General features: G+C 44.8%; 1 protein-coding gene across 2 annotated transcripts in view; it reads right to left on the reverse strand.

Annotated features, from left to right (window-relative positions):
* Positions 1 to 3342: 3342 nt before the first annotated feature.
* The window catches only part of ACOT9 (acyl-CoA thioesterase 9), a 39761-nt gene continuing 16625 nt past the window's right edge, over positions 3343 to 26478 (reverse strand). For both annotated transcript variants that reach the window (XM_019019671.3, XM_019019670.4), the window contains 10 exons: positions 22360 to 22443; positions 21570 to 21673; positions 12823 to 12896; positions 7554 to 7621; positions 6314 to 6425; positions 5452 to 5542; positions 5193 to 5278; positions 4677 to 4764; positions 4379 to 4529; positions 3343 to 3661 (listed from right to left, as the gene is read on the reverse strand). In XM_019019671.3, coding sequence (XP_018875216.1) covers positions 3573 to 3661; positions 4379 to 4529; positions 4677 to 4764; positions 5193 to 5278; positions 5452 to 5542; positions 6314 to 6425; positions 7554 to 7621; positions 12823 to 12896; positions 21570 to 21673; positions 22360 to 22443 — 947 coding nt within the window. In that variant the 3' untranslated portion in view covers positions 3343 to 3572. The remainder of the gene's footprint in view (positions 3662 to 4378; positions 4530 to 4676; positions 4765 to 5192; positions 5279 to 5451; positions 5543 to 6313; positions 6426 to 7553; positions 7622 to 12822; positions 12897 to 21569; positions 21674 to 22359; positions 22444 to 26478) is intronic.

Raw genomic sequence — 26478 nt, forward strand, 5'->3', positions numbered from 1 at the left:
TTGCCCAGGGTGAAGTGCAACGGCGCGATCCTCAACTCACCGCAACGTCTGCCTCCCGGCTTCAAGCGATTCTCCTGCCTCAGCCTCCCAAGTAGCTGGGACTACAGGCGTGTGCCACCACGCCCAGTTAATTTTGTATTTTTAGTAAAGACAGGGTTTCTCCATGTTGGTCAGGCTGGTCTTGAACTCCGGACCTCGGCCTCCCAAAGTGCTGGGATTACAGGTGTGAGCCACCGAATCCAGCCGAGAGTTTTCTTCTTTTGCTTACTAAACTTTTGCTCCAACCTCACCCTTGTGTTCGTGCTCTGTGACACAAAGAACTCCGGATACTATCTCAGACAACCAAAGACTGCTACATTTTGGCGCACTGGTGAGACTACAACGCCTTGCTAATTTTTGTATTTTTGTAGAAACAGGTTTTCACCGTGTTGCCCAGGCTGGTCTTGAACTCCTGACCTCAAGCAATCTGCCTTGGCCTCCCAAAGTGCTGGGATTACAGGTGTGAGCCACCACATCCAGCAGAAGGTCATTCTTCACCTATCAAAATGGCAAAGATATTTTAAAAAGAAAAGATAAAAATTGGCAAAGTTCAGGGAAATTGCTGATGTGTAAGTGATTGTGTGAAACTGTTCTGAAGGGTTACATGAAATACATATTCAAAGCCTTCAACGTGTGCTTACTATTTGACCTCAATATCTCATTTAATATTTTTCCAAAGAAAATAATTTAAGGGTCAAATGTTTTAGAGTATTTAGGATATTTACTGCAACATTGTTTATAATAGCAAAAAAGAAATACTAGAAAAAGCTTCAGTGTACAGCAACAAATGGTTAAATATATAATGTATAATCTATACAATAGCATGCAGTAGGTCTCTTAACTCCATTTAACACATTCACAAAACTCCCCAGGGCGCATCCCTCCCCATTAGCCACCTCCCATCATGTCATAGGTAGATACGCAAAATGCTATATTGAAGGGCCAGGTAAATCTCAGTCAGGATGGCATTACAGCATGGAGAGACAAGTTATTATAGTACAGCACATGCTTGATTCCATGAGTCAAACTGCATGCTTCCAAGAGATAGTTGTGTTTGCTCCTGTGACTATTTCATGCCAGAGGTGCTTGTTGACACTGTGATTTCAATAAACATTACATAAACTAATATAAAAAAATTGCTTGAGACAGGGTCTTGCTGTCACCCAGACTGGAGTGCAGTGGCATGATCATAGCTCACTGCAGACTCAAACTCCTGGACTCAAGCAATCCACTCACCTCAGCCTCCTAACTGGGACTACAGGTGCACACCACCATGCTCAGATAATTTTTTAACTTTTTGTAGAGAAAGGGTCTCACTATGTTTCCCAGGCTGGTCTCAAGCGATCCTCCCATCTCAGTCTCCCAAAGTGCTGGGATTACAGGCACGAGCCGCCACTGTGCCTGGCCTAAAAATTTTTTGTTAAAAATGCTTTCCACCGGCCGGGTGCAGTGGCTCATGCCTATAATCCCAGCACTTTGGGAGGCCAAGGTAGGTGGATCACCTGAGGTCAGGAATTTGAGACCAGCTGGCCAACATGGTGAAACCGCCTTTCTACTAAAAATACAAAAACTAGCCAGGCATGGGGGCTGACACCTGTAATCCTAGCTACTCAGGAGGCTGAGGCAGGAGAATTGCTTGAACCCGGGAGGTAGAGGTTGCAGTGAGCCAAGATCATGCCACTGCACTCCAGCTGGAGCGACAGGGTGAAACTATGTCTCACAAAAAAAAAAAAAAAAAAAAAATGCTTTCCACCTAATTCTGAGGCAGAGCCAAGTTTGTGAACACTAATGTAGAACCCACAATAAATATTGCTTCCTTCTTGGGAGGACTTTTTTCAGAGATTATTTTTTCTTCTAAGTTACCTTCCTGTCAAAAAAGGAACGGTCTTGGCTACAGATTTTTTTTTTTTTGAGATGGAGTCTCGTTCTGTCACCCAGGCTGGAGTGCAGTGGCACGATCACAGCTCACTGCAACCTCTGCCTCCCGGGTTCAAGCAATTCTCTGCCTCAGTCTCCCAAGTAGCTGGGATTACAGGCACCCGCCACCACGCCCGGCTAATTTTTGTATTTTTAGTAGAAACGGGGTTTCACCATCTCGGCCAGGCTGGTCTTGAACTCCTGACCTCATGATCCATCCGCCTTGGCCTCCCAAAGTGCTAGGATTACAGGCATGAGCTACTGCGCCCGGCCTTGGCTGCAGATTAACGGGAATACCTCCCTTGGGCTTCCTAGGTGACACTGTGATATTTGGTATGACCTCCCTTGCTCTATTCCTTGGAAGCAGTACAGGCACTGGTCAAGAGTGCCCTGGACCCACATTGCCTGGTTTTGAATCCCAGCACCTCCACGTTACGCGTCAGACCTCCAGGAAGTTACTTAAACTCTCTGTGCTTCAGTTTCCCGAGTGGCCTAACCCTAAGGGGGGTTACAGAACCTGCCTCATAGTGTTGATTGGAAGAAATAAAGGAGCTCAGACCTGCCAAGGGCTGAGGATGGTGCCTATCTAGCACATGGCAATGCTCCATAAGCATAAGCAGCTATTATTATTGTGGTTCCTATTTTTTAAATCAGATATATCCTGCGTAGCCACTAGCAGAATGTGCTAAATAGCTGTCTGGTGAATGAAAGAATGACCAAATGGTCCTGTATTTCCTTATCTAGATTATCTCTAAACACCTTCTAATGGTATGGTTTCAGACCTAAATCTTCCCACAAATCTTTACGGATGCAGTAACTTTTGTTAAATCCCTTCGCCCCAACTTTTCATCTACCCTCTGACAACAAAAGCTGGGAAATAGAGGGAAGCAAAGGAATCATGTACGGCTGATGGGATTTAGACAGCACAGAGGAAGTGGTTAGGTTTAAAGAACGTCATCGAAATACCCTGGCAGGAAACCTTGTATACTGACAGTTGCAATATGTGTAAGAAAAGAATGCATCCAATGGTATCCTCAATTAATTAATTAATTAATTAATTTTTGAGACAGAGTCTCTCTCTGTCGCCCAGGCTGGAGTGCAATGGTGCAATCTCAGCTCACTGCAACCTCCGCCTCCTGGGTTCAAGCAATTCTCCTGCCTCAGCCTCCCAAGTAGCTGGGACTACAGGCACATGCCACCATGGCTAATTTTTTGTATTTTTAGTAGAGACAGGGTTTCACCATGTTGGCCAGGATGGTCTTGATCTCCCGACTTCGTGATCCGCCCGCCTCAGCCTCCCAAAGTGCTGGGATTATAGGCATGAGCCACCACGCCCGGCTTCTCAATTTTTTTGTTTTTTCAGAAGATGGGAGGCAACATGGTAGGTTCACAGTTAAAATTGTTTTGAAAGTATTTATTGTTTAATAATTCTTTCTCCCCTCAGCTCCATCCGGCCACTCTCTCTTTCTGCTTTTCTGATCATCCTAAAGGCTGAATACATCCTCCTCCTGTGTGGAGGACACGAAGCAATACTAAAATCAATACACTCGATCAGGTCTTCATCAGATACCACGTCACTGTAGGTGGAGTGCTAGTTTTCAACAAATGTGGTGTTCTTAGGGCTCCACAAGGTAGTCCTTTTTCAAGGTCGCTGGGCCACTCATGGAGTTGAAATGCCGCTGCCCATCTAAGTACAACATGGACTCTGAAACACAAGAAAGAGAACCTTGGAGAAACTTGTAACACCTTAGAAAACCATCATATCATCATATAAACACAAGACTACTTGGGAACACTGGGACAGAACAAGATACACTGTTGGGCCAGGGAGTGCCACATTCCCAAAGGAGCAGGCCATGACTCTTGTCCCCTTCCTTTGGCTGGATCAGTTTTTTTTTTGTTTTGTTTTGTTTTTTGAGATGGAGTCTCGCTCTGTTGCCCAGGCTGGAGTGCAGTGGCACAATCTCAGCTCACTGCAAGCTCCGCCTCCCAGGTTCACGCCATTCTCCTGCCTCAGCCTCCCGAGTAGCTGGGACTACAAGTGCCCGCCACCGTGCCTGGCTAATTTTTTTTTTTTTTTTTGTATTTCTAGTAGAGACGGGGTTTCACCGTGTTAGCCAGGATGGTCTCGATCTCCTGAACTCGTGATCTGCCCGTCTCGGCCTCCCAAAGTGCTGGGATTACAGGCATGAGCCACCACGCCCAGCCTGGCTGGATCAGTTTTTGACTACCAGTGGTTGCTTGCCTGCCTGGGGGCCACAGGCATCTTTGGCCTTCAGGGCTGCCAAATCTCAAAAGCAAAATCTCCTAAAGACATGCTCTTGTGCTGACAGGCATCAATACACTTCCTACAATTCAAAAGGAGAAAAATGTCCTTAGAAGTTCTTCCCTTTGTTAGGGACAAGCAATAATCACTACTTACCTCCATATGTTTTTGGGAAAACCAATGGCACTTCTTTTTCCGACATGAACGTGAAATGAAAGACATTGGTGGTTGTATGCTGCTTCTCCTGCAGGGAGGCCACTTCACTGTGTACTCTGACTTGAATGTAATTATTCTGAGTAAAGCATACCTAACAGATTATAGACACTATAATCAGTCAACTGCATTAGGAAGGGGAAAAAGGCAGTCATAAGAGAAAACAGTGGCTTTTGGATATAGAAACTTCTAGGCTCAAATGAAAAAAAAAGTTGTATGTCATCTCTCATCACACACCTACCTGTGAAGAAAGAAAGAGCAATGAGCCAACCTCAACAGGTTTCTGAAACATGATGTCATCTACTGCTACCACAAACGGTCGAGAACCACTGTTGGGGGAAAGGACAGAATTTGGGGTATATTGCAAAATTCAGATGATCTCAATTGTTTCCCCTAACAATTAGCTGAAGCAAAATAAAAATGAACGAAGAATAAAGTTAGAGAAGGGGGAAAAGATCCTACCAGTGAGGAATGGTAAGAGACGCCATCGTGAGCAGATTAGGGCCAAAATAACTATATCTTTTCCTCTCTGCATATCATCACTGTATTTTCTCAGTAGTTTTTTTAATGTATGAACTTACAAAGTCAGAGAAACAACCTTCTAAAATGAAGATCAAATTCAGCTGGTATCAGTGTGGTATTCATTTAAAAACATAATATATTCCCACACACACCCAGACTGGTCCGAAATGTTTCATTTCAGTGGGGTGATATAAATTGCTTCTCAGAAGTTAAGACTGCCTTACATGTAACTCACCCGAAGCTACAAGCAGTAGCCCACGCAAGTTCATATGCTTTCCTCATAAGGAAACCACCAAAGATCCGATTGAAAATGTTCCGCTCCTACAGGACATAAATAAATATCAATAAATACAAAACTTATGGCCACCTTTGTATACAGAACAGAGGAATTAACAATGCCACAGGACAAAGGCCAGTTTAAAGGTGTGTCAAATCTTGGACAAATATCATGAACGGAAGCTATCCTATTCAGATTTCTCACTAAATTATAATACCTGAGGGTGGCAAATTTCTAAACTCTTCAGTTTTGAATTCTCCATCCACACTGCATTAGAGGGTAAAACTCGACTCCGAAAACTTATAGTCCTGTACAAACGAATATTTATTAAACCCTGTTAATGCCATGGTTCTCTTGTTGAAAAGTAAAAACATTTGCAAGTCACTCCCAATACACTCAGACAACTGTGGCTCTGGAGAAGGCCAAGGTTTAGGCCAGGCGCGGTGGCCCACGCCTGTAATCCCAACACTTTGGGAGGCCGAGGCAGGCAGATCACATGAGGTCAGGAGCTTGAGACCAGCCTGGCCAACATGGTGAAACCCCGTCTCTACTAAAAATACAAAATAATTAGCAGGCGTGGTGGCGGGCGCCTGTAATCCCAGCTACTTGGGAGGCTGAGACAGGAGAATTGCTTGAACCCGGGAGGCAGAGGCTGTAGTGAGCCAAGATCACGCCACTGCATTCCAGCCTGGGCAACAGGGTAAGACTCCATCTCAAAAACAAAAAAGGTCGGGTGCGGTGGCTCACGCCTGTAATCCCAGCACTTTGGGAGGTGGAGACAGGCAGATCACCTGAGGTCAGGAGTTCAAGACAAGCCTGACCAACATGGAGAAACCCCGTCTCTACTAAAAATACAAAATTAACCAGGCGTGAAGGTGCATGCCTATAATCCCAGCTACTCGGAGGCTGAGGCAGGAGAATCACTTGAACCCGGGAGGCAGAGGTTGCAGTGAGCCAAGATCGTGCCATTGCACTCCAGCCTGGGTAACAAGAGCGAAACTCCGTCTCAAAAAAAATAAATAAATAAATAAAGGCCAAGGTTTAAATGTTTTCCCAACGTGGAATCTCACCATCCTTACTTTGGATCCAGTGTGCTGAGAAACATCTCATGTATGGTGGTCCTCTCCTCAGCGCTGGGGGCCATTTTCAGTAACGACGTGGAGCTGAAGGCAATTCTTCTCCCCTTGTTCACTGGAACAAGGGAAAATAAGGAGCAATGATCAGGAGGGTCGCACTACAGCACACGGTATTCTGACCTGGGATGCCTTTCAAAATCTCACTGAAAATTATACACGTATCCAAGAGAAAACTGCAGAGGCCACATAAAACTCCCAGTGAGTCTTTGGTTCCACATGGAAATTATACTGGTTCAGTGTGAGATCACTTGATATCATCCTGATCCAGAGCCCTGACCTGCAGTTATCCCATTGAGATGCATTTCTCACTTCATTAAAACAGAGAAAACAGGCCAGGTGCAGTGGCTCATGCCTGTAATCCCAACACTTTGGGAGGCGGAGGCAGGAGGATTGCTTGAGTCCAGGAGTTCAAGACCAGCCTGGGCAACATAGTGAGACCCCTTTCTCTACAAAAAAAAAATTGTAATTAGCCAGGCATGGTGGCACGTGCCTATAGTCCTAGCTACTCAGGAGGCTGAGGTGGGTGGATAGCTTGGGCCCAGGAGATCGAGACTACAATATTGTTCATTGTAGCCTCAAACTCCTGGACCCAAGCCCAACTCCAGCCTGGGCAACAGAGCAAGAACTGTCTAAAAAAAAAAAACGGAGATAACAAATTACTTCACTTAATAAATATTATCTGATCAATAAAATCATTCAAAGTATGGACTCCAAAGAAAAAAGAATAGCATATTTTTAATTTCAATAAATTATTGGTATGAATAAGACATTTGGGCCAGGCACAATGGCTCACGCCTGTAATCCCAGCACTTTGGGAGGCCAAGGCAGGCGGATCACGAGGTCAGGAGATCGAGACCATCCTGGCCAAAATGGTGAAACCCCATCTCTACTAAAAGTACAAAAATTAGCTGGGTGCGGTGGCGTGCACCTGTAGTCCCAGCTACTCGGGAGGCTGGGGCAGAAGAATCGCTTGAACCCAGGAGGCAGAGGTTGCAGTGAGCTGAGATGGCACCACTGCACTCCAGCCTGGCAAGAGAGAGAGAGACTCCATTTCAAAACAAACAAACAAAAAAAAAAGACATTTGACTGGTATGAAGAGCCCATATAAAATCTTAAATAATCTCTTCTGCAGTGTAATTAATGTGCTTTTCAAATTTATTTTATTATAAACAAATTAATGTACATTCCCCTTGTCTAAACAGCTCCTCTTCCTCTGGGCTTTCAGGGATGAGTGGATTTACAAATGCCGGCCTAAAAAGAAGAAAAAAAAGAATATAATTTAAGATATGCCATTATCTAATAAAACTTGAAGATGAACAATCACCTACTACTTTTAAAGAATATGCTTTTCATTTTGGGTAGTGCTTACTGCTTGCCTTACATGTGAACGCTGGAACAATTAGGGAAGCCTTACAGTTACAGCCTTAATTGCACACTAGAAACTTAACATTATAAAAAGGATACTGGCATTTGCTAAACGTTTAACCTGATTCTAATCATGAGGAAACAGTCAAATATAGGTTGTAGAACACTCTACAAGAAAACTGGCTTTAGGCCGGGCGTGGTGGCTCACGCCTGTAATCCCAGCACTTTGAGAGGCCAAGCCGGGCGGGGATCACCTGAGGTTGGGAGTTCGAGACCAGCCTGACCAACAAGGAGAAACCTCGTTTCTACTAAAAATACAAAATTAGCCGGGCGTGGTGGCACAGGCCTGTAATCCCAGCTACTCGGGAGGCTGAGGCAGGAGAATTGCTTGAACCCAGGAGGTGGAGGTTGCGGTGAGCCGAGATCGTGCCAGTGCACTCCAGCCTGGGCAACAAGAGCAAAACTCTGTCTCAAAAAAAGAAAAAAAAAAAAAAGAAAAAGAAAAAGAAAACTGGCTTGAACTCTTTAAAAATATCAGTTTTTGAAAGACAGCAAATGGCAGAGACTATTCTAAAGAAACAGGATAACCAAATGCAATATACAATCCTTGATGGATTGGGTCCTGAATCAGGAAGATAGCTATAAAGGACATTTTAGGGACAACTGGTGAAATCTGAATACGGATCACATATTAAATAACTGTATCACTGTTGAATTTCTCAGATATAATAAAGGCATTGAGGTTATGGAGAAATACCTGGTTCTTAGGAAATACATGCTGAACTCCTGAATGAGTGAAGCAGTCTCAAACTTACTTTCCAATGATTCATGGGAAAAAATATGTAAATGTGTGTATTTGTAGAGAGAGGGTAAGAGAATTACGCAAATGTAATACAATTTACGTGAAAGGCATACGTTTGTTGCATTATTCTATCTACTTTTCTGTAAGCATCAAATTTTTTGAAATAAAAAATAAGGGAAAAGGGATAATATTTCACTGTGGTAGAATCAAAAGATTTGATGAAACAACAATGGAAACAAAAGAATTGAAACAGGCCGGGGGCAGTGGTTCACGCTCGTAATCCCAGCACTTCGGGAGGCCAAGGCAGGTGGATCACCTAAGGTCAGGAGTTCGAGACCAGCCTGGTCAACGTGGTGAAACTCCGTCTCTACTAAAAATACAAAAGTTAGCCGGGCGTGGTGGTAGGTGCCTGTAATCCCAGCTACTCGGGAGGCTGAGGCAGGAGAATCACTTGAACCCAGGAGGCAGAGGTTGCAGTGAGCCGAGATCGCACCACTGCACTCCAGCCTGGGTGACAAGAGCCAACCTCTGTCTTGAAAACAAAAAACAAAAGAATTGAAACAACAGCTTGGGAAAGTGACATGCATCAGCTGGGAGTGAAACTTGCAGCAGTGGCCTCAGTGCTTGAATACAAGCCCCAGGCCAGTCACTGGCCACAGCAGGTCAGCTGGGGCTGGCAGGAAGGGCCAGAGTAGATGGGTGTTATTCTTCCCTCAGATCACTAAGGGACCAACATATTTTTCTATCTTAATTTGGCTTTCCAAGTCAGCTTTCCACGCAGCAGCAAAGATTTTTCACTGCAGACTCCTAAATCAAGTTTCTAATACAAATGAGATTTCCCACAGGCCACTGGACTCTGTCCTGTGCAAAGAGCAATCCCTCCCACCCCAGCTCTACCCCCACAATTAGTTTTTCTCAGTTTGGGTGTAACTGTTGTTAGAAACCAAGAATTCAATTTCAGAGAAAAAAGATGACGTAAAGTAAGTTGAAGTCTATATGGTTAAATGACTTGAAAATGACCATATAAACTCATGAGGCTCTTTTTTTGAGGTAGGGTCTTGCTCTGTCGCCCAGGCTGGCGTGCAGTGGTGCGACCTTGGCTCACTGCAACCTCCGCTTCCCGGGTTAAAGCAATCCTCCCACCTCAGCCTCCCACATCGTCTGGGACTACAGACACATGCTACCATACCTGGCTAATTTCTTTGTACTTTTAGTAGAGATGGGGATTCGCCATGTTGGCCAGGCTGGTCTCAAACTCCTGGGCTCAAGTGATCCGCCCACCTCGGCCTCCCAAAGTGCTGGGATTACAGGCGTGAGCCACCACACCCAGCTCTCATGAGGTTTTTTGTTTGTTTAAAATATATCCTAGCTCTGTCCACTAAAAAGGCCTGGAAACAATAACAAACTAGTAATAATGTACAGTTCTAGTGCCCAGATTTTGATGTCTAAATACCAGTTCCCACTAAAAGGAACCCCAGGACTACTTGGAGAAATGGCTGACTCCAGGCCTGGGGCAGGAAATACGTAAGATGAGCCCAAGACATCTTGTGTCAGACAGCAGGAAGCTATCAAACAGACAGGTGGAAAGGAGCCAGCTTAGAGGAACTCCCACCGCCCAAAGAAGGCACACTCGGAGCATCAAGAGAAACAATGGCTGCAATTTATTGAAATACATGTAATACATTACAACCATGAATTCATAATGATGCTTTTCTGGCAGGACAGTGGCTCACACCTGTAATCCTAGCACTTTGGGAGGCCGAGGTGAGAGGATCACTTGAGCCCAGGATTTTGAGATCAGTTTGGCCAACATGGTGAATCCCCATCTCTACAAAAAATTTAAAAATTAGCTGGGCAGCTACTCAGGAGGCTGAGGCCAGAGAATCACTTGAACCAGGAAGTGGAGGTTGCAGTGAGCCGAGATTGCGCCACTGCACCCTAGCCGGGGCAACAAGAGTAAAACTCCATCTCAAAAAGAAAGAAAGAAAAAAAATTAGCTGGGCATGGTGGTATGTGCCTGTGGTCCCAGATACTCAGGAGGCTGAGGCGGAAGGATTGCTTGAGCACAGGAGGCCCGGGCTGCAGTGAGCCATGCTCATGACACATGACAATGCACTCCAGCCTGGAGAGAAGAGCAAACCTTCATCTCAAAAAAAACAAAAAAACAAAAAAACAAAAACGGGCTGGGCGAAATGACTCACGCCTGTTATCTCAGCACTTTGGAATCCCTAGGTGGGCAGATCACTTGAGGTCAGGAGTTCGAGGCCAGCCTGGCCAACATGGTGAAACCCCGTCTCTACTATAAATACAAAACAAATTAGCCAAGCATAATGGGGCATGCCTGTAGTCCCAGCTACTTGGGAGGCAGAGGCAGGAGAATCTCTTCAACCCAGGAGACAGAGGCTGCAGTGAGCCGACATTGCACCACCGCACTCCAGTGTGGGTGACCGAGCGAGACTCCATCTCAAAAACACACACACACAGAAAAAAAAAAAAAAGAAATTTAAAAACATGATACTTTTCTAAAAAGCCAAAAAACTGGGAAAAGCATGTCATCACTAGCTAGTGAACCAACTCCTTATTCTGAAAACATGTAAATAAAAGACAAGAATGAAGCATTGATCCTAACTCCATTTCAAACCCAATTGCCCTAGTTGTTAAGGGAAAGCTCTTCTTTACAGAATTCCAGCTAACAAACGTAGAAGGAATGACAAAATTTGAGAATTACTCTAAACTGCCTAATGATACTAATTAAAGCAATGACAGCAGTGGACATTGAAAGCACTGGAAAAAGACTGATGGGAAACTCAGCTATTTGCAGGATGACAAAGTACACCCCTGTAGATTGTTGCTGATCAGAAGAGGAAAAACTGAACTTCACAAAGGAGAGATTAGGCTGTAACTGCTTGAACCCACACACTAATCTTAGCATCACTGTGAGTGGGACAACCTGTACCTCCTGATACGATGCAATATGAAATACGAGATATACAACATCACCTATGTAGTACTCTCACCAAATATGCTCAACCTAAATCTAATACAAGGCTTTAGATCTAACTTCAGTTTAGAGAAATTACTAGGGATAGAGAAACAAGATAAAAAAACAAACACACAAACCACCATGAGAAAGCAATAGAACAAATCCAGAAAGTGGGACCCTATTTAGAACAAATGATCCAGCCTCTCAACGAGTGAATAAGAAACAATAGGGGAAGACACAACTGTTCTGGATTAAAACAGATTTAAGAGATTGCACAACTCAGCTAGGCATGGTGGCTCACGCCTGTAATCTCAACACTTTGGGAGGCTGAGGTGGGTGGATCACTTGAGGTCAGGAGTTCGAGACCAGCCTGGGCAACATAGTGAAACACCCCCCATCTCTACTAAAAATACAAAAATTAGCCAGGCATGGTGGCATATGCCTGTAATCCCAGTTACTCAGGAGGCTGAGGCAGGAGAATCGCTCAAACCCAGGAGGCGGAGGTTGCAGTGAACCGAGATCCCACCATTGCACTCCAGCCTGGGCAACAAGAGCAAAACTCCATCTTAAAAAAAAAAAAAAAAAAAAAAAAAGGATAATATTCTCTTAAGTAACTACATTACTATTGTCATGCCTAACAAAAAATTACATTTGATTTTTATGTCTGTAAGTCTGTTTTTTTTGATAACAGCTTTATTAAGGTATAATTCGCATACCACACAATTCACCCATTGAAAGTGTACAATTTAATGGCTTTTAGTGTATTCAAAGAATTGTGCAACATCTCTTTTTGTTGCTGTTGTTTTGAGATGGAGTCTCGCTCTGTCGCCCAGGCTGGAGTGCAATGGTGCAATCTCGGCACACTGCAACTTCCACCTCCCAGATTCAAGTGATTCTTGTGCCTCAGCCTCCCCAGTAGCTGGGACCATAGGCGCGTGCCACCACGCCCAGCTAATTTTTGTGTTTTTAGTAGAGATGGGGTTTCACCCTGTTGGCCAGGCTGGTCTCCAACTCCTGACCTTAAGTGATCCACCAGCCTTGGCCTCCCAAAGTGCTGGGATTACAGGCGTGAGCCACCTCTCCTGGCCTGAGAATATTCTCATTTTTTAAAAGATGCCTGAAGTATTTAAGAGTGAAATGTCATGTCTGGGATTTGCCTTAAAATAAAAATGACCAAAATATTGCAATTAAAACTGTTACATCCAAGTGATAGGTATATGGACATTCATTATAGTTTTCTCTCCAGTCTTATGTATCTTTGAAATTCTTCAAAATAAAGAATTATGAAAAAATAGCAATTACCCTTTATTTTCAGAATCACGAGCCACCATTACAAATGTTGCATCCAAAACAGGACAAAATTCATCACCATGTAACTGAAGAACAAAGGAAAGAAAATGTACATATGAGAAATGGATTTATTGGGAAGACCTACCACGATTCTAACAGACGGTATGCATGCTGGCCAGGCGCAGTCGCTCACGCCTATAATCCCAGCACTTTGAGAGGCCAAGGTGGGAGGCCAGGAGTTTGAGACCAGCCTGGCCAATATGGCAAAACCCTGTCTCTACTAAATAATACAAAAATTAGCAGGGTGTGGTGGCGCATGCCTCTAACCTCAGCTACTCAGTAGACTGAGGCATGAGAATTGCTTGAACCCAGGAGGCCAAGGTTGCAGTGAGCTGAGATTGCAGGCCCCTGTCTAAAAAAAAAAAAAAAAAAAAGAGAGAGAGAGAGAGAAAGCCTGCAACTGGAAAAAGAAGAGAAGCACGCTCATTAACCACTGTCTGCTAAGGGCCTACCCTGAGCCAGGCACAGCACTAGGCTCTGGGAATGGCAGGATGACAAAGGAGCCTGTGGCCTAGCAGAGGAGAAAAATACCTCAAAGTCCAATCGGGGGCTGGGCATGGTACCTCACGCCTATAATCCCAGCATTTTGAGAGGCCTAGATGAGAGGATTGCCTGAGACCAGGAAAGCGAGATCAGCCTAGGCAACATAGCGAGACCTGGTCTCTAACTACAAATAAAAATTAAAAAATTAGCCAGGCATGGTGGTGCATGCCTGTAGTACCAGCTAGTGGGAAGCTGAGGCAGGAGGATCCCTTGAGCCCAGGAGTTCAAGGATGCACTGAGCTATGATCACGCCCCTGCACTGTAGCCTGGGTGACAGAAAACATCCCATCTCCAAAACAAAACAAACAAAACGCAAATAGTATACTGCATGAGATGGGCTGCTGGCATGGAGTTTGGAACTGTGCAAGACTGGGACCCAAAGGCAAGGGTCACAGAGAGTATCATCAGCGTTTAATTTGCCTGCTTTCCTCAGAATCTGAGCTTCTTGCAGGGCGTGCCTGTCCTCCTGATGGCACACCTACCCAGGTGGACCTCCCATCATGCTCACAAACACTAGTATGTTTCAGGGAACTGTAGTGTGCCAACCACTAGCACATGTTTATGCCTTCGTAGCTGGGCACAGGAGCTCCCAAGAAGAGGTACAATCAAAGATGATTATGTGGGTTAAGTTAAATACAGGTTGACATCTCTAATCCAAAAATAAAAAATACTCCAAAATCCAAAACTTTTCAAGCACTGACATGACACTCAAGGAAATGCTCATTGGAGCATTTCAAGATTTTGAACTCTGGGATTAGGAATGTTCAACCAGTAAATATAAATATTCTGAAATCAGAAACACTTCTGATCCCAGGCATTTCAGGTAAGGAATACTCAACCTGTATTTACAATGCATAGGCCTCTGAGGTTTTAAGATGTTTCTTTTTCCCCCCCCACAGGAAGAGGGTCTCACTCTATCACCCAGGTTGGAGTACAGTGGCATGATCATGTCTCACTGCAGTCTCGACCTCATGGGCTCAAGCAATCCTCCCACCTCAGCCTCCTGACTAGCTGACACCATAGGCATGCACCACCACACCCAGCTAATTTTTGTAGAGATGGGGTTTTCCATGTTACCCAGGCTGGTCTTGACCTCCTGAGCTCAAGGAATCTACCAGCCTCAGCTTACCAAAATGCTGGGATTACAGGCATGAGCCACCATGCCTGGGCCTTAAGATGTTTCTTTATCCCCTAGAAGTCTGTACTTCCAGGAAAGTCATACCATAAAGTAATGACAGAAGTTATTTATAACCTGAGAGTATATTGGGTTCCCTCCTCAATAAATGATACAAGCCTCATCACTACTGCCCTCCCCCTCAATTGCAGGAACAGTCTCACCAATCTCATTATGCCTCTGCCCTATTCAAACCTTTCAATAGTTCCTCCTTTCTTCCACCAGCACCTGGGCTAATCCTGTTAGCGTGGCATATAAAGCCCTCCACAACAGAGCCCACGATTGCTCCCCAGTTGTTCACCAAATACTGTGCTCATACCTGCACCTTTTTCTCTAGCCATAGCTAACTAACAACTGAGAGGTCCTGGGATAGAACAGGCTGTTGACTGCCTCCTGTCTATATCTTTACCTGATGCTTTCCTCAGCAGCCTCATTCTTCACGACATTCCTCCCCTCCCCCATCCCTATTCCCCAGACCAAGTTTATCTTTGCCTCCTTCATTCAGCCTCCTTAATAGAAACAGTCCTCTCTTGACAGTGGTTCTCAATGTAAGAGAAGTAGATGTCACTCTAATAGGCGGGCATTTGAAAAATAGAGTGGTTTTTGTTGTCACATAACTTGGGGGGCATTACTATGGAGGAGGGTAACCAAGGAGCTAAATCCCTCACAATGCAGGGGATAGACCTGCAGAACAATGAATGCTCCCACCAGAAATGCCAACAGTGTCCCTGTTGAAAAATACTGCATAACGATATACTATATCATAACCATTTGTTTATGTGACTGTCTCCCTACTGCACCGTGAGCTCCTGTAGGACAAAGACCATTTTCCCCCAGTTATATCCCTAGTATTTAGCACAAAGACCGGCAAATAGCAGATACCTGATCAATATTTGCCAATGAATGAAGGAGGCAGGTTCTAGGCATTACTAGAATGTCAACTCCAAGAGAATGGAACTTTATCTGTTTTGCTCACTGCTGTATGCCTAGCACAGGACAGGCACTCAATAAATGATTGCTAAATGAATGTTAAATGAATGGATGTCAGGAAGTGAGCTAGGTGACTCAAACCCAGGTCCTATCGTTGAGGAGTAGAGTCCGCAGTGGAAGAGAAAAGACATATTCATGCACAGCTCTGTAGGAGACTAGCAGGTGCCAGGAGAGCAAGTCAGAGAGACGGTATTGAGGGAGGAGGCCTGAGGAACAGGTGTTACATGCTGGGAGAATAAGGAAAGGATTGAGCATGAAGTTATCCTGGAGCACAGGGAGAATGTGGATACAGAGCCAGAGCATGAGAATTTCAGGCAAAAGAAAAAGCATCAGCAATTATACTCATTCACTCACTCCCAGTTGAATATCCCTTATCCAAAATGCTTGGGACCAGAAGTGTTCTGTATTCCAGACTATTTTGGATTTTCAATTTTTGGATTTGGAATGTTTGCATTCAATACTTACAGGTTGAACATTCCAAACCCAATGAGCATTTCCTTTGGGCATCATGTCAGTGCTCAAAGTCAGATTTTGGAGCATTTCAGATTTCAGAGTTGCAATGCTCAACCTATGTAAATTATGGTTTACTATCATGAATACCCACTAGTGCCAAGCACTAGAACGCAAACATGAATAACTCCCTATTCTTACGATGCTTGAAGGCCAGTGGTGAGCATTAAGAAGGTATATAAATGACAAGTCAAAGGGAATATAGTTGGAAAGGTAGGCTGGGGCTAGTTTATGAAGCCCCTTGGGCCCTAATTAATCAAAGGAGTTTTGTTTTTTGTTTGAGATGCGGTCTCACTCTGTCACCCAGGTTGGAGTACAGTGGCGCAATCTCGGCTCACTGCAACCTCCACCCCCCTGCCTCAAGCGATCCTCCCACCTCAGCCTCCCGAGTGGCTGGGATCACAGGTGCACGCCATCACACCGGCTAATTTTTTGTACTTTTTTTTTTGAGACCGAGTCTCACTCTGTCGCAGAGGCTGGGGTGCAGTGGCGCGATCTCGGCTCACTGAAAACTCTGCCTCCCAGGTTCAAGCGATTCTTCTGCCTCAGCCTCCGCAGTAGCTGGGACTACGGGCACGTGGCACCACCCCCAGCTAATTTTTGTATTTTTAGTAGAGATGGGATATTTCACCATATTGGCCAGGCTGGTCTCAAACTCCTGAACTCATGATTCGCCTGCCTCGGCCTCCCAAAGTGTTGGGATTACAGACATGGCCACCACGCCCAGCCAGTTTTTTGTACTTTTTGTAGAGACAGGGTTTCACCATGTTGCTCAGGCTGGTCTTGAACTCCTGAGCTCAGGAGATCCACCTGCCTCGGCCTCCCAAAGTCCTGAGATTGGAGCCGTGAGCCACTGAACCTGGGCTAGTCAAAGGAGTTTAGACTTTAATCCACAGATAATGAATGGTCACTGAAGGTTTCTGAGAAGGGAAGTGACCTGATTCAAGATCAGCTTTGGAAGACTTATGTGGTAAAAATGCATAAAATTAAAAGAGAGAGGTCAGGCTAGAGAAAGTCAGGTTAATTAAAAGACGGTTAAGGCACTCACACAAGAGGCAGTGAGGACTTGAATAAAACACAGGGCCAAAAGGATATGGGGAGAAAGAATTCTGGTGAGTTGCTGTGGGTGATGAATTTGCAAGACCTGGCAAAAGGCTGCATGGGAAAGGGAAAAAGTAAAGCTGTCACAAAGCTTTGGAGCTGGAGGAAGCAGGAGGCTGGCAAAGGGAAGACTGGAGGAGGATGAGAATTGGGGCCAATCAGTTTGGAACGTACTGTTTATTGGAACTTGAGGTAGCAACAGCACGTCTAGGTGGAGAAATATAAGGAGCACTCAGGAAAGTCGGTATGAAGATCAAGCCCAAAATAGAAATTTGAGGCCACCTCAACAGTATTTATAATAAATTAATATTATTGCCAGGCTGGGGGCGGCGGCCCACGCCTATAATCCCAGCACTTTGGGAGGCCGAGGCAGGCGGATCACTTGAGGTCAGGAGTTCGAGACCAGCCTGGCCAAGATGGTGAAACCCCGTCTGTATAAAAAATACAAAAACTAGCCACGCATGGTGGTGTGCACTTGTAATCTCAGCTACTAGGGAGGCTGAGACAGGAGAATTGCTTGAACCCAGGAGGCAGAGGCTGCAGTGAGCCGAGATCATGCCACTGCACTCCAGCCTGGGTGACAGAACAGGACCCTGTCTCAAAAAAAAAAAAAAAATTTCCAACAGTGGTTACTGTGTGATAGGCACTGTACCAAAGTACTTCACATGAATGGGTTTTTTTCAAATTTCCCTTACCACAACCATATAACATGGTACTCTGTTACTATTTTCATGTTACATTTGAGAACACAGGGGCTCAGACAAGTGGTTTATCCATAGCCACATGACTAGGAAGCAGCAGTGCTGGGATTAAAACCTAAATCTATGCAAACCAGAGGCAGAGTGCTTATCCCCACACCACTTCTCTGGAATAAAAAGGATCACTCGAGTCATGAGTTATTAGTCAAATAGCCAGTGAAGAATGCAAATTTAAAACAAAAGTGTTTACTTGTCTGACACTGAGTTCCAGTGGTTCTCTCTCAATAATTCCTGTATCTCTTTTTCAACCTATTTGTCCAAGAGGCAAATTGTCAAGATTCCCTAAAAGGCAGGTCCTGTGCCAGGAATCTGCTTGCATGGCACTGAGCAGACTAGGAATTAACCAAGAATATTTTTTAAAAGACTGTAGGCAGAACAGGCCAGGCGCGGTGGCTCACGCCTGTAATCCCAGCACTTTGGGAGGCCGAGGCAGGTGAATCATGAGGTCAGGAGATCGAGACCATGCTGGCTAACACGGTGAAACCCTGTCTCTACTAAAAATACAAAAAAATTAGCCAGGCATGGTGGTAGGCACCTGTAGTCCCAGCTACTTGGGAGGCTGAGGCACGAGAATGGCATGAACCCAGGAGGCGGAGCTTGCAGTGAGCCGAGATCGCACCACTGCACTCCAGCCTGGGTGACAGAGCAAGACTCCGTCTCAAAAAAAAAAAAAAAAAAAAAGACTGTAGGCAGATCATAGCAGCAACCCAGCAATGTTTTGTTTTTAAAACAGTATTACTGGCTGGGCACGGTGGCTCACGCCTGTAATCCCAGCACTTTTGGGAGGCGAGGGCGGGTGGATGGCTTGAGTCCAAGAGTTCAAGACCAGCCTGGGCAACATGGTAAAACCCCGTCTCTACTAAAAATACAAAAATTAGCCAGGCATGGTGACACACATCTGTAGTCCCAGCTACTTGGGAGGCTGAGGCATGAGAATCACTTGAACCCGAGGGGCAGAGGTTGCAGAAAGCTGAGATCGCGCCACTACACTCCAGCCTGGGAGACAGAGTGACACTGTCTCAAACAAACAAAACAGTATTACTGTCAGTTACATCAAACATGGGAATTGAAAGATTCAATCACTTGCATATAGTACTGAATAAAAAAATACTTATTTTGACAAATAACTACTACAGAGCTAGCTTCAGGCTTTTTCTGAAAGTGTGAAAGTTTATTTCACCAAAAGGTGAAATGCTTCATCATTCCATAACAGGAAAAAATGCATCTGAATAATAGGTCTACTGCAGTGGCCCCCAACCTTTTTTGCACCAGGGACCAGTTTTGTGGAATACAATTTTTCCACGGAATGGGGTGGGGTGGGGGGGATGGTTTTGGGATGAAACCGCTCCACCTCAGATCATCGGGCACTAGATTCTCCTAAGGAGTGTGCAACCTAGATCCCTCACGTGCGCAGCTCACGATAGGGTTCGTGCTCCTATGAGAATCTAATGCCGCTGCTGATCTGACAGGAGGCGGAGCTCAGGTGGTAATTCTCACTTGCCCACAGCTCACCTCCTGCTATGTAGCCCATGGCCCGGGGGTTGGGGACCCCTGGTCTACTGAATACCCTGGCATAACTGAATGAGTCATTTTTTTTTTTTTGAGACAGAGTCTCGCTCTGTCGCCCAGGCTGGAGAGCAGTGGTGTGATCTCGGCTCACTGCAAGCTCCGCCTCCCGGGTTCACGCCATTCTCCTGCCTCAGCCTCCCATAGCTGGGACTACAGGCACCCGCCACCATGCCTGGCTAATTTTTTTATTTTTAGTAGAGACAGGGTTTCACCGTGTTAGCCAGGATGGTCTCGATCTCCTGACCTGGTGATCTGCCCGCCTTGGCCTCCCAAAGTGCTGGGATTATAGGCGTGAGCCACCGCGCCCAGCCAGTCATTCTTAAATAAGTTTTCCACAATGAAATCTTGGACATACACTGAATCATTTTATTTCTGTGTTGTTATCCTCTTTGAGGTACTTTTTCTTGTCAAATTTCTTCAATTGTTTGTAATAGCTATTCTGAGTTTTACTCATCAGATGAGCTGTTCCTAACTACTGTAATAGCTCAAATGACTGTTAAGGGCCCAACTGTGTCCCCCAAAAAGACATGTGGAAATCCTAACCCCCATAACTGTGAACGTGACTGTATTTGGAAATAGAGTCGTTGCAGACACAATTAGTTAAGATGAGGTCATGCTGGAGTAGCGTGGGCCCTTAATCCAGTATGATTAGCAGCATCCTGACAAGAGACACCAGAGAGACAGAGACACATGAGAGAACACCATGTGATGACGGAGGCAGAGACTGAATGAAGTGCTACAGCTGGAAGCCAAGGAACGCTAGGGATTGCCAGCAAGCCACCAGAAGCAAGAAACAGACAAGGAAGGCTTCTCGCTTACAGGTTTTAGAGGGAACATGCCTCTGCTGACACCTTGATTTTGGATTCGTAGACTCCAAACTGTGAGTCAATAAATTTTCTGTTTTTATGCCACCAGTTTATGGTACTTTGTGGTACCGATGCCCCTTGGAATCCACGGAGGATTGGTTCCAGAACTCCCTACCACCACCGCCAATACCAAAATCCACAGATGCTCAACTCCCCTATATAAAATGGTGTCATATTTACATAAAACCTATGCACCTCCTCCTGTTCACTTTAAATTATCTCTGGATTACTTATAATACCTAATACAATATAAATGCCACATAAATAGCTGTTTTAAGGCCAGCCATGCCTGTAATCCCAGCATTTAGGGAGGCTAAGGTGGGAGGACCACATGAGGCCAGAAGTTCAAGACCAGCCTGGGCAACATGGTGAAACTCCATATCCATTTCTCTATTTTTATTTATTTATTTATTTTTTGAGACGAGTCTCACTCTGTTGCCCAGGCTGGAGTGCAGTGGTGCAATCTCGGCTCACTGCAACATCCACCTCCTGGGTTCAAGCGGTTCCCACCCCTCAGCCTCCTAAGTAGCTGAGATTACAGGCGTGCACCACCAAGCCTGGCTAATTTTTGTATTTTTTAAATAGAGACAGGGTTTCACCATGTTGGCCAGGCTGGTCTGAAACTCCTGGCCTCAAGTGATCCGCCCACCTCAGCCTCCCAATGTGGTGGGATTATAGGCGTGAGCCACTGCACCCAGCCCCATCTCTATTTTTTTAAAAAAATGGTTGTTATACTGTATTGTGTTTTATTTATATTATTTTTCACTGTTTTTTTCCAAACATTTTCAATCCATGGTTGGTTGAATCTGTGGATGTGAAATCTACAGACACAGAGGGCCAACTGTACAGCAGTCCTGGGAAATGAATACAGTAATCAATTCCATTCACTCCTACCATAACACAGACTTCTGTGAAATTCTCCTAGGCAGAACCAGAAACAAACACCTTAACATGGACTTGTATATGATTAGAAATAAATATTAAATATAAACACCAACTAGTACGTCAGGCTTTGTCCACAAGGAGGATATTAATAACCCACCATCCGTATGACATGAGCTTTCAACTGTTTTTCTAGAAGCAGTGAGCAACATACCTGTCTACAGATACATAGGTAAATAAGCTTTTCTTGCATGGAGACTAGCTGGTTTTACTTAAACAGTGGACAATCTTCAGGAGCATATTTACCTGGAACATTTGCATCTTCACTTCCATGGATGTCTTCCCGACCCAGCTAACATGGCCACTGAACTTAATGTCCTGTTCTGGGCTCAAGCTCTTCTTACACATATCTGCAAAACAGAAGTCAATCAGGGTCCAAATCATACCAAAAATTTTCTGTTCTGTAAATATGAACAATTAGAAATTATGGCAAATTCCACTACATTTCGTTTTTGTCTTCAAAACTAAAATAACATTTTTGACACGCAGAAGAAATCTACATGTGTTTTTGAAAAATGTAGAAAAAGCAAAGAATATAAAAAATAAAACTGGAATCATGCAAAACCCACCTAATTATAATAAATATCTTGGTATACAGCATTCTAGACATTTTCATATGCATATATACATTAAAATTCCCCATAAAGGGCTAGGCACGGTGGCTCATGCCTGTAATCCCAGCACTTTGGGAGGCCGAGGCAGGTGGATCACCTGAAGTCAGGAGTTTGAGACCAGCCTGGCCGACATGGTGTAATCCCGTCTCTACTAAAAATACAAAAATTAGCTGGGCGTGGTGGCACATGCCTGTAATCCCAGCTACTGGGGAGGCTGAGGCAGGAGAATTGCTTGAACCTGGGAGGCGAAGGTTGCAGTGAGCCAAGATTGTGCCATTGCACTCCAGCCTGGGTGACAAGAGCAAAACTCCGTCTCAAAAAAAAAAAAAAATTCCCATAAAAGGAGAGTACTTCCTGTAATCTCAATAATATCTTGAAATTACTAAGAATTCTAAGTATGCATAGAAAATGATATCACTTACCAATCTTATCCACCAGGGCTGTAACTATCGATAAAGGAGACATCTTGGCTGAGTGGATTTTGTTGTGCATGTAACAAATAAGAACTGCAGGAAAACAGGAGTGTACCAAATTTTAAAAAGGCAGAATTATTTCCCAACATTTAAAATTTACTCCCTGAAATCCATGAAAAGCCTTGTCTCGTTTTGAAGACCCAGCCCCTAATATTCCATTGATCATCTTATCCTAGGATCAAACACTTTTATAAATTGAAGGATTTGGGAGATCCTCCAATCTGACTGCCCCCTCAGTTTTAAGATTTGGTGAAGAAATCAAAGCCCGAAGCAAGCCCAGACCCACCAGACAGCTTGTTACCACTCCACAGAGACTCAGTGCCCAAATCAGAGTAAGAACTCAGCACATGAGTCTGACAGTATCAAACATCTTCAGGAAAGAGAAACAAATCACAAGGACTTGGCTACCTGTTTTCCTCCTGGCTCTGTCCTAATTAATCATGAAACAATTATTTCACCCAGTTATGCCTCCTTCCCCATAACACCCTTGACTCCTATACCACCCTGTGGTTATCTGTATACTTTCCATATTTTAACAAGCATTTATATGTGCCATGCATGGTTCATGCACCTTACAGATATCAACTCATTTAAAGTTGTGTAATTATACGTTGGGCCGGGCGCGGCGGCTCAGCCTGTAATCCCAGCACTTTGGGAGGCCGAGGCAGGCGGATCACGAGGTCGAGAGATCGAGACCATCCTGGCTGACATGGTGAAACCCCGTCTCTACTAAAAATACAAAAATTAGCCGGGCGTGGTGGCGTCCCAGTTACTCAGGAGGCTGAGGCAGGAGAATCAATTGAACCCAGGAGGCAGAGGTTGCAGTGAGCCGAGATCATACCACTGCACTCCAGCCTGGCAACAGAGCAAGACTGTCTCAAAAAAAAAAAAAAAAAAAAAGTTGTATGATTATATGTTGATTGGCTCCCTGCTTCCCCCATGATCCATTCAAATTTGTATCACAAACTCTCAGACAAGATATGTGGCTCAATAAATACTTGTTGAGTAAGTGTAAATCCTTCCATCTATGCAGCTGCTAAAGGACGCACTGGGGGAATGATAGCCTAAAGGCAATAAACTCCACTTAAAAGTCTTTGTCCAGCAAAGAAATCAGATGGCTCCAACCTATGGCAACAGGAGTAGAAATGAAAAGACCATGAGTTAAGAAGAAGGTAAACCTGAGAAGACTTGAATAAATTCAGTTTTCTAGCTTGGATAGGTAAGCATGGTGTACTAGTCACTGAAAAAGAGAAGAGAGACTGGGCACAGTGGCTCACGCCTGTAATCCCAACACTTTTAGAGGCCAAGGCAGGAAGATCACTTGAGCCTAGGAGTTCAAGACCAGCCCAGGCAACACAGCAGAGACTCCATCTCTACCAAAAACACAAAAGTTAGCCAGGTGTGGTGGCACATGCCTGTAGTCCCAGCTACTCGGGAGATAGGTAGGAGGATTGCTTGAGCCCAGGAGGTCAAGACTGTAGTTAGCCATGATCATGCCGCTACACTCCAGCCTGAACAACAGAGTAAGACTCTGTCTCAAAATAAAAAGAGAATATAGGAAGAAAAGAATGGGCCATTTTCAATGTGTTGAATTTGAAGAGCCTATGGCACATCCAAATGAAGGTATTGGGGAGGGCACAGTTGTTCACACCTGTAATCCTAGGGCTTTGCAAGGCCATAGCAGGAGGATCACGTGAGCCCAGAGCTTGAGACTAGCCTGGGCAACAGAGCGAGACCCCTGTCTCTAAAAAAACTTTAAAACTTAGGCCAGGCATGGTGGATCAAGCCTGTAATCCCAGCACTTTGGAAGACAGAGGCAGATGGATCACTTGAGCCCAGGAGTTCCAGACCAGCCCAGGCAACATGGTGAGATCCCGTCTCTACAGTAAAATACAAAAATTAGCCAGGCATGGTGGCATGTGCCTGTGGTCCCAGCTACTTGAGAGGCTAAGATGGGAGGATGCTTGAGCCTGAGATGTCGAGGATACAGTGAGTGGTGATCACACCACTGGACTCCACCCTGGGTGACAGAGCAAGACCCTATTCCAAAAAAACAAAACAAATTAGCCAGGCATGGTGCAGTGTGCCTATAGTCCCAGCTACTCAGGAGGCTGAGGCAGAAGGAACACTTGAGCCCACAAGTTTAAGGTTGCAGTAGGCTATGATTTTACCACTGCACTACAGCCCGGGCAACAGAGTGAGACTGTCTCTAAAAAAGAAAAATAAATCTAGTAGCTAAGAGGAAAAATTGATTGAAACTCAGAAAAGCAGGCCAGAAAATGTAGCTTTGTAAGTATTCAGCATACTGATAGCAACTGAAACACTGGGAGTAGATGAGTTTATAGAGAATCCGCAATGTCAACCCAAAAAAGGGGAAAAGGGAAGGGTAGAGAAGAGACGGAGGAAAACGTAATATAAATGTAGTTTTTACCACTGATCGGTACACTTAAAAATGATAAAGATAAGCCAGGCGCGGTAGCTCACACCTGTAATCCCAGCACTTTGGGAGGCCGAGGTGGGGGGATCACCTGAAGTCACGAGTTTGAGACCAGCCTGACCAACATGGCAAAACCCCATCTCTACTAAAGATACAAAAATTAGCCGGGCGTTGTGGTAGATGCCTGTAATCCCAGCTACGTCGAAAGCTGAGGCAGGAGAACTGCTTGAACTCGAGAGGCAGAGGTTACAGTGAGCCGAGATGGTACCACTGCACTCCAGTCTAGGTGACAGAGTGAGACTCTGTCTCAAAAAAAAAAAAAAGATAAAGATGGTAAATTTTATATTTTAACCTCAACTAAAAAAATAGGGCTGGGTGCAGTGGCTCACGCCTGTAATCCCAACACTTTGGGAGGCCGAGGTGGGGGGATCCCTTGAGTCCAGCAGTTTGGGACCAGCCTGGGCAACATGGCAGACCTTGTCTCTACTAAAAATCAAAAAAATTAGCTGGGCATGGTGGTGTGCACCCATAGTCCCAGCTACTAAGGAGGCTAAGGCAGGAGGACTGCTTGAGCCAGGAAGTCGAGGCTACAGTGAGCTGTGATCACGCCACTGCACTCCAGCCTGGGTGACAGAGTGAGACCCTGTCTCAAAAACTAAATAAATAATTTTAAAAGATTTAACAATTTTCATTGTTAAATTTTAAAACGCCTTAAAATTTAATTAATATGAACAAATTATAAAATTCAAAAGGCCGGGCGCAGTGGCTCACGTCTGTAATCCCAGCACTTTGGGAGGCCGAGGCGAGTGGATCACCTGAGGTCAGAAGTTCGAGACCAGCCCGACCAACATGGTGAAACCCCGTCTCTACTAAAGATACAAAAAATTAGCCGGGCGTGGTGGTGTGTGCCTGTTATCCCAGCTACATGGGAGGCTGAGGCAGGAGAATCCCTTGAACCTGGGAGATGGAGGATGCAGTGAGCTGAGATAGCGCCATTGCACTCCAGCCTGGGCAACAAGAGCGAAACTACAGCTCAAAAAAAATAAACAAACAAAATAAAATAAAATAAATTCAAAAAATAATCCGTTTTTGAAAGGGCAGAAGACAAAACCCTGGGGATAACCTACATTTAAGGGATCAACAGAAAAAGAGGAACCTACAAAGGGGACTACAAAAGAGCAGCCAGAGAAGCAGAAGGAAATGTCACCAAAGCCCAAGGATGGGCTGGACGATATAAGAAGCCACAGAGGGGTCAGGTCAGCCCTGAAAAGTATCCATTCAACCGTGCAGTAAAGGGGCCAATGGCGAGCTTGGCAAGAGCAGATTCAATGGCGTGGAGGAGCAGAAGCCGGAACACAGCCGACCGGGAAATATTTAATTAACAGGAAGTTAGCATAAAGAGGCAATGAGAGCAGGTGATTTTCTAGGTTCTTTTCAGAAAGTGAGCTATGAAGTAAGGAAGAAAGTGTGAGGTGTTATAAGGAAAGAGGATTTTTTACTTATCTTTTTTTTTTTTTTTTTTTGACTCAGAGCCTCACTCTGTCACCCAGGCTGGAATGCAGTGGTGCGATCTCAGCTCACTGCAGCCTCCACCTCCCGGGTTCAAGCCATTCTCCTGCCTCAACCTCCTG

The sequence above is a fragment of the Gorilla gorilla genome, chromosome X (genome assembly GCF_029281585.2).
Source record: "Gorilla gorilla gorilla isolate KB3781 chromosome X, NHGRI_mGorGor1-v2.1_pri, whole genome shotgun sequence".
In the NCBI taxonomy this organism is placed as follows: Eukaryota; Metazoa; Chordata; class Mammalia; order Primates; family Hominidae; genus Gorilla; species Gorilla gorilla.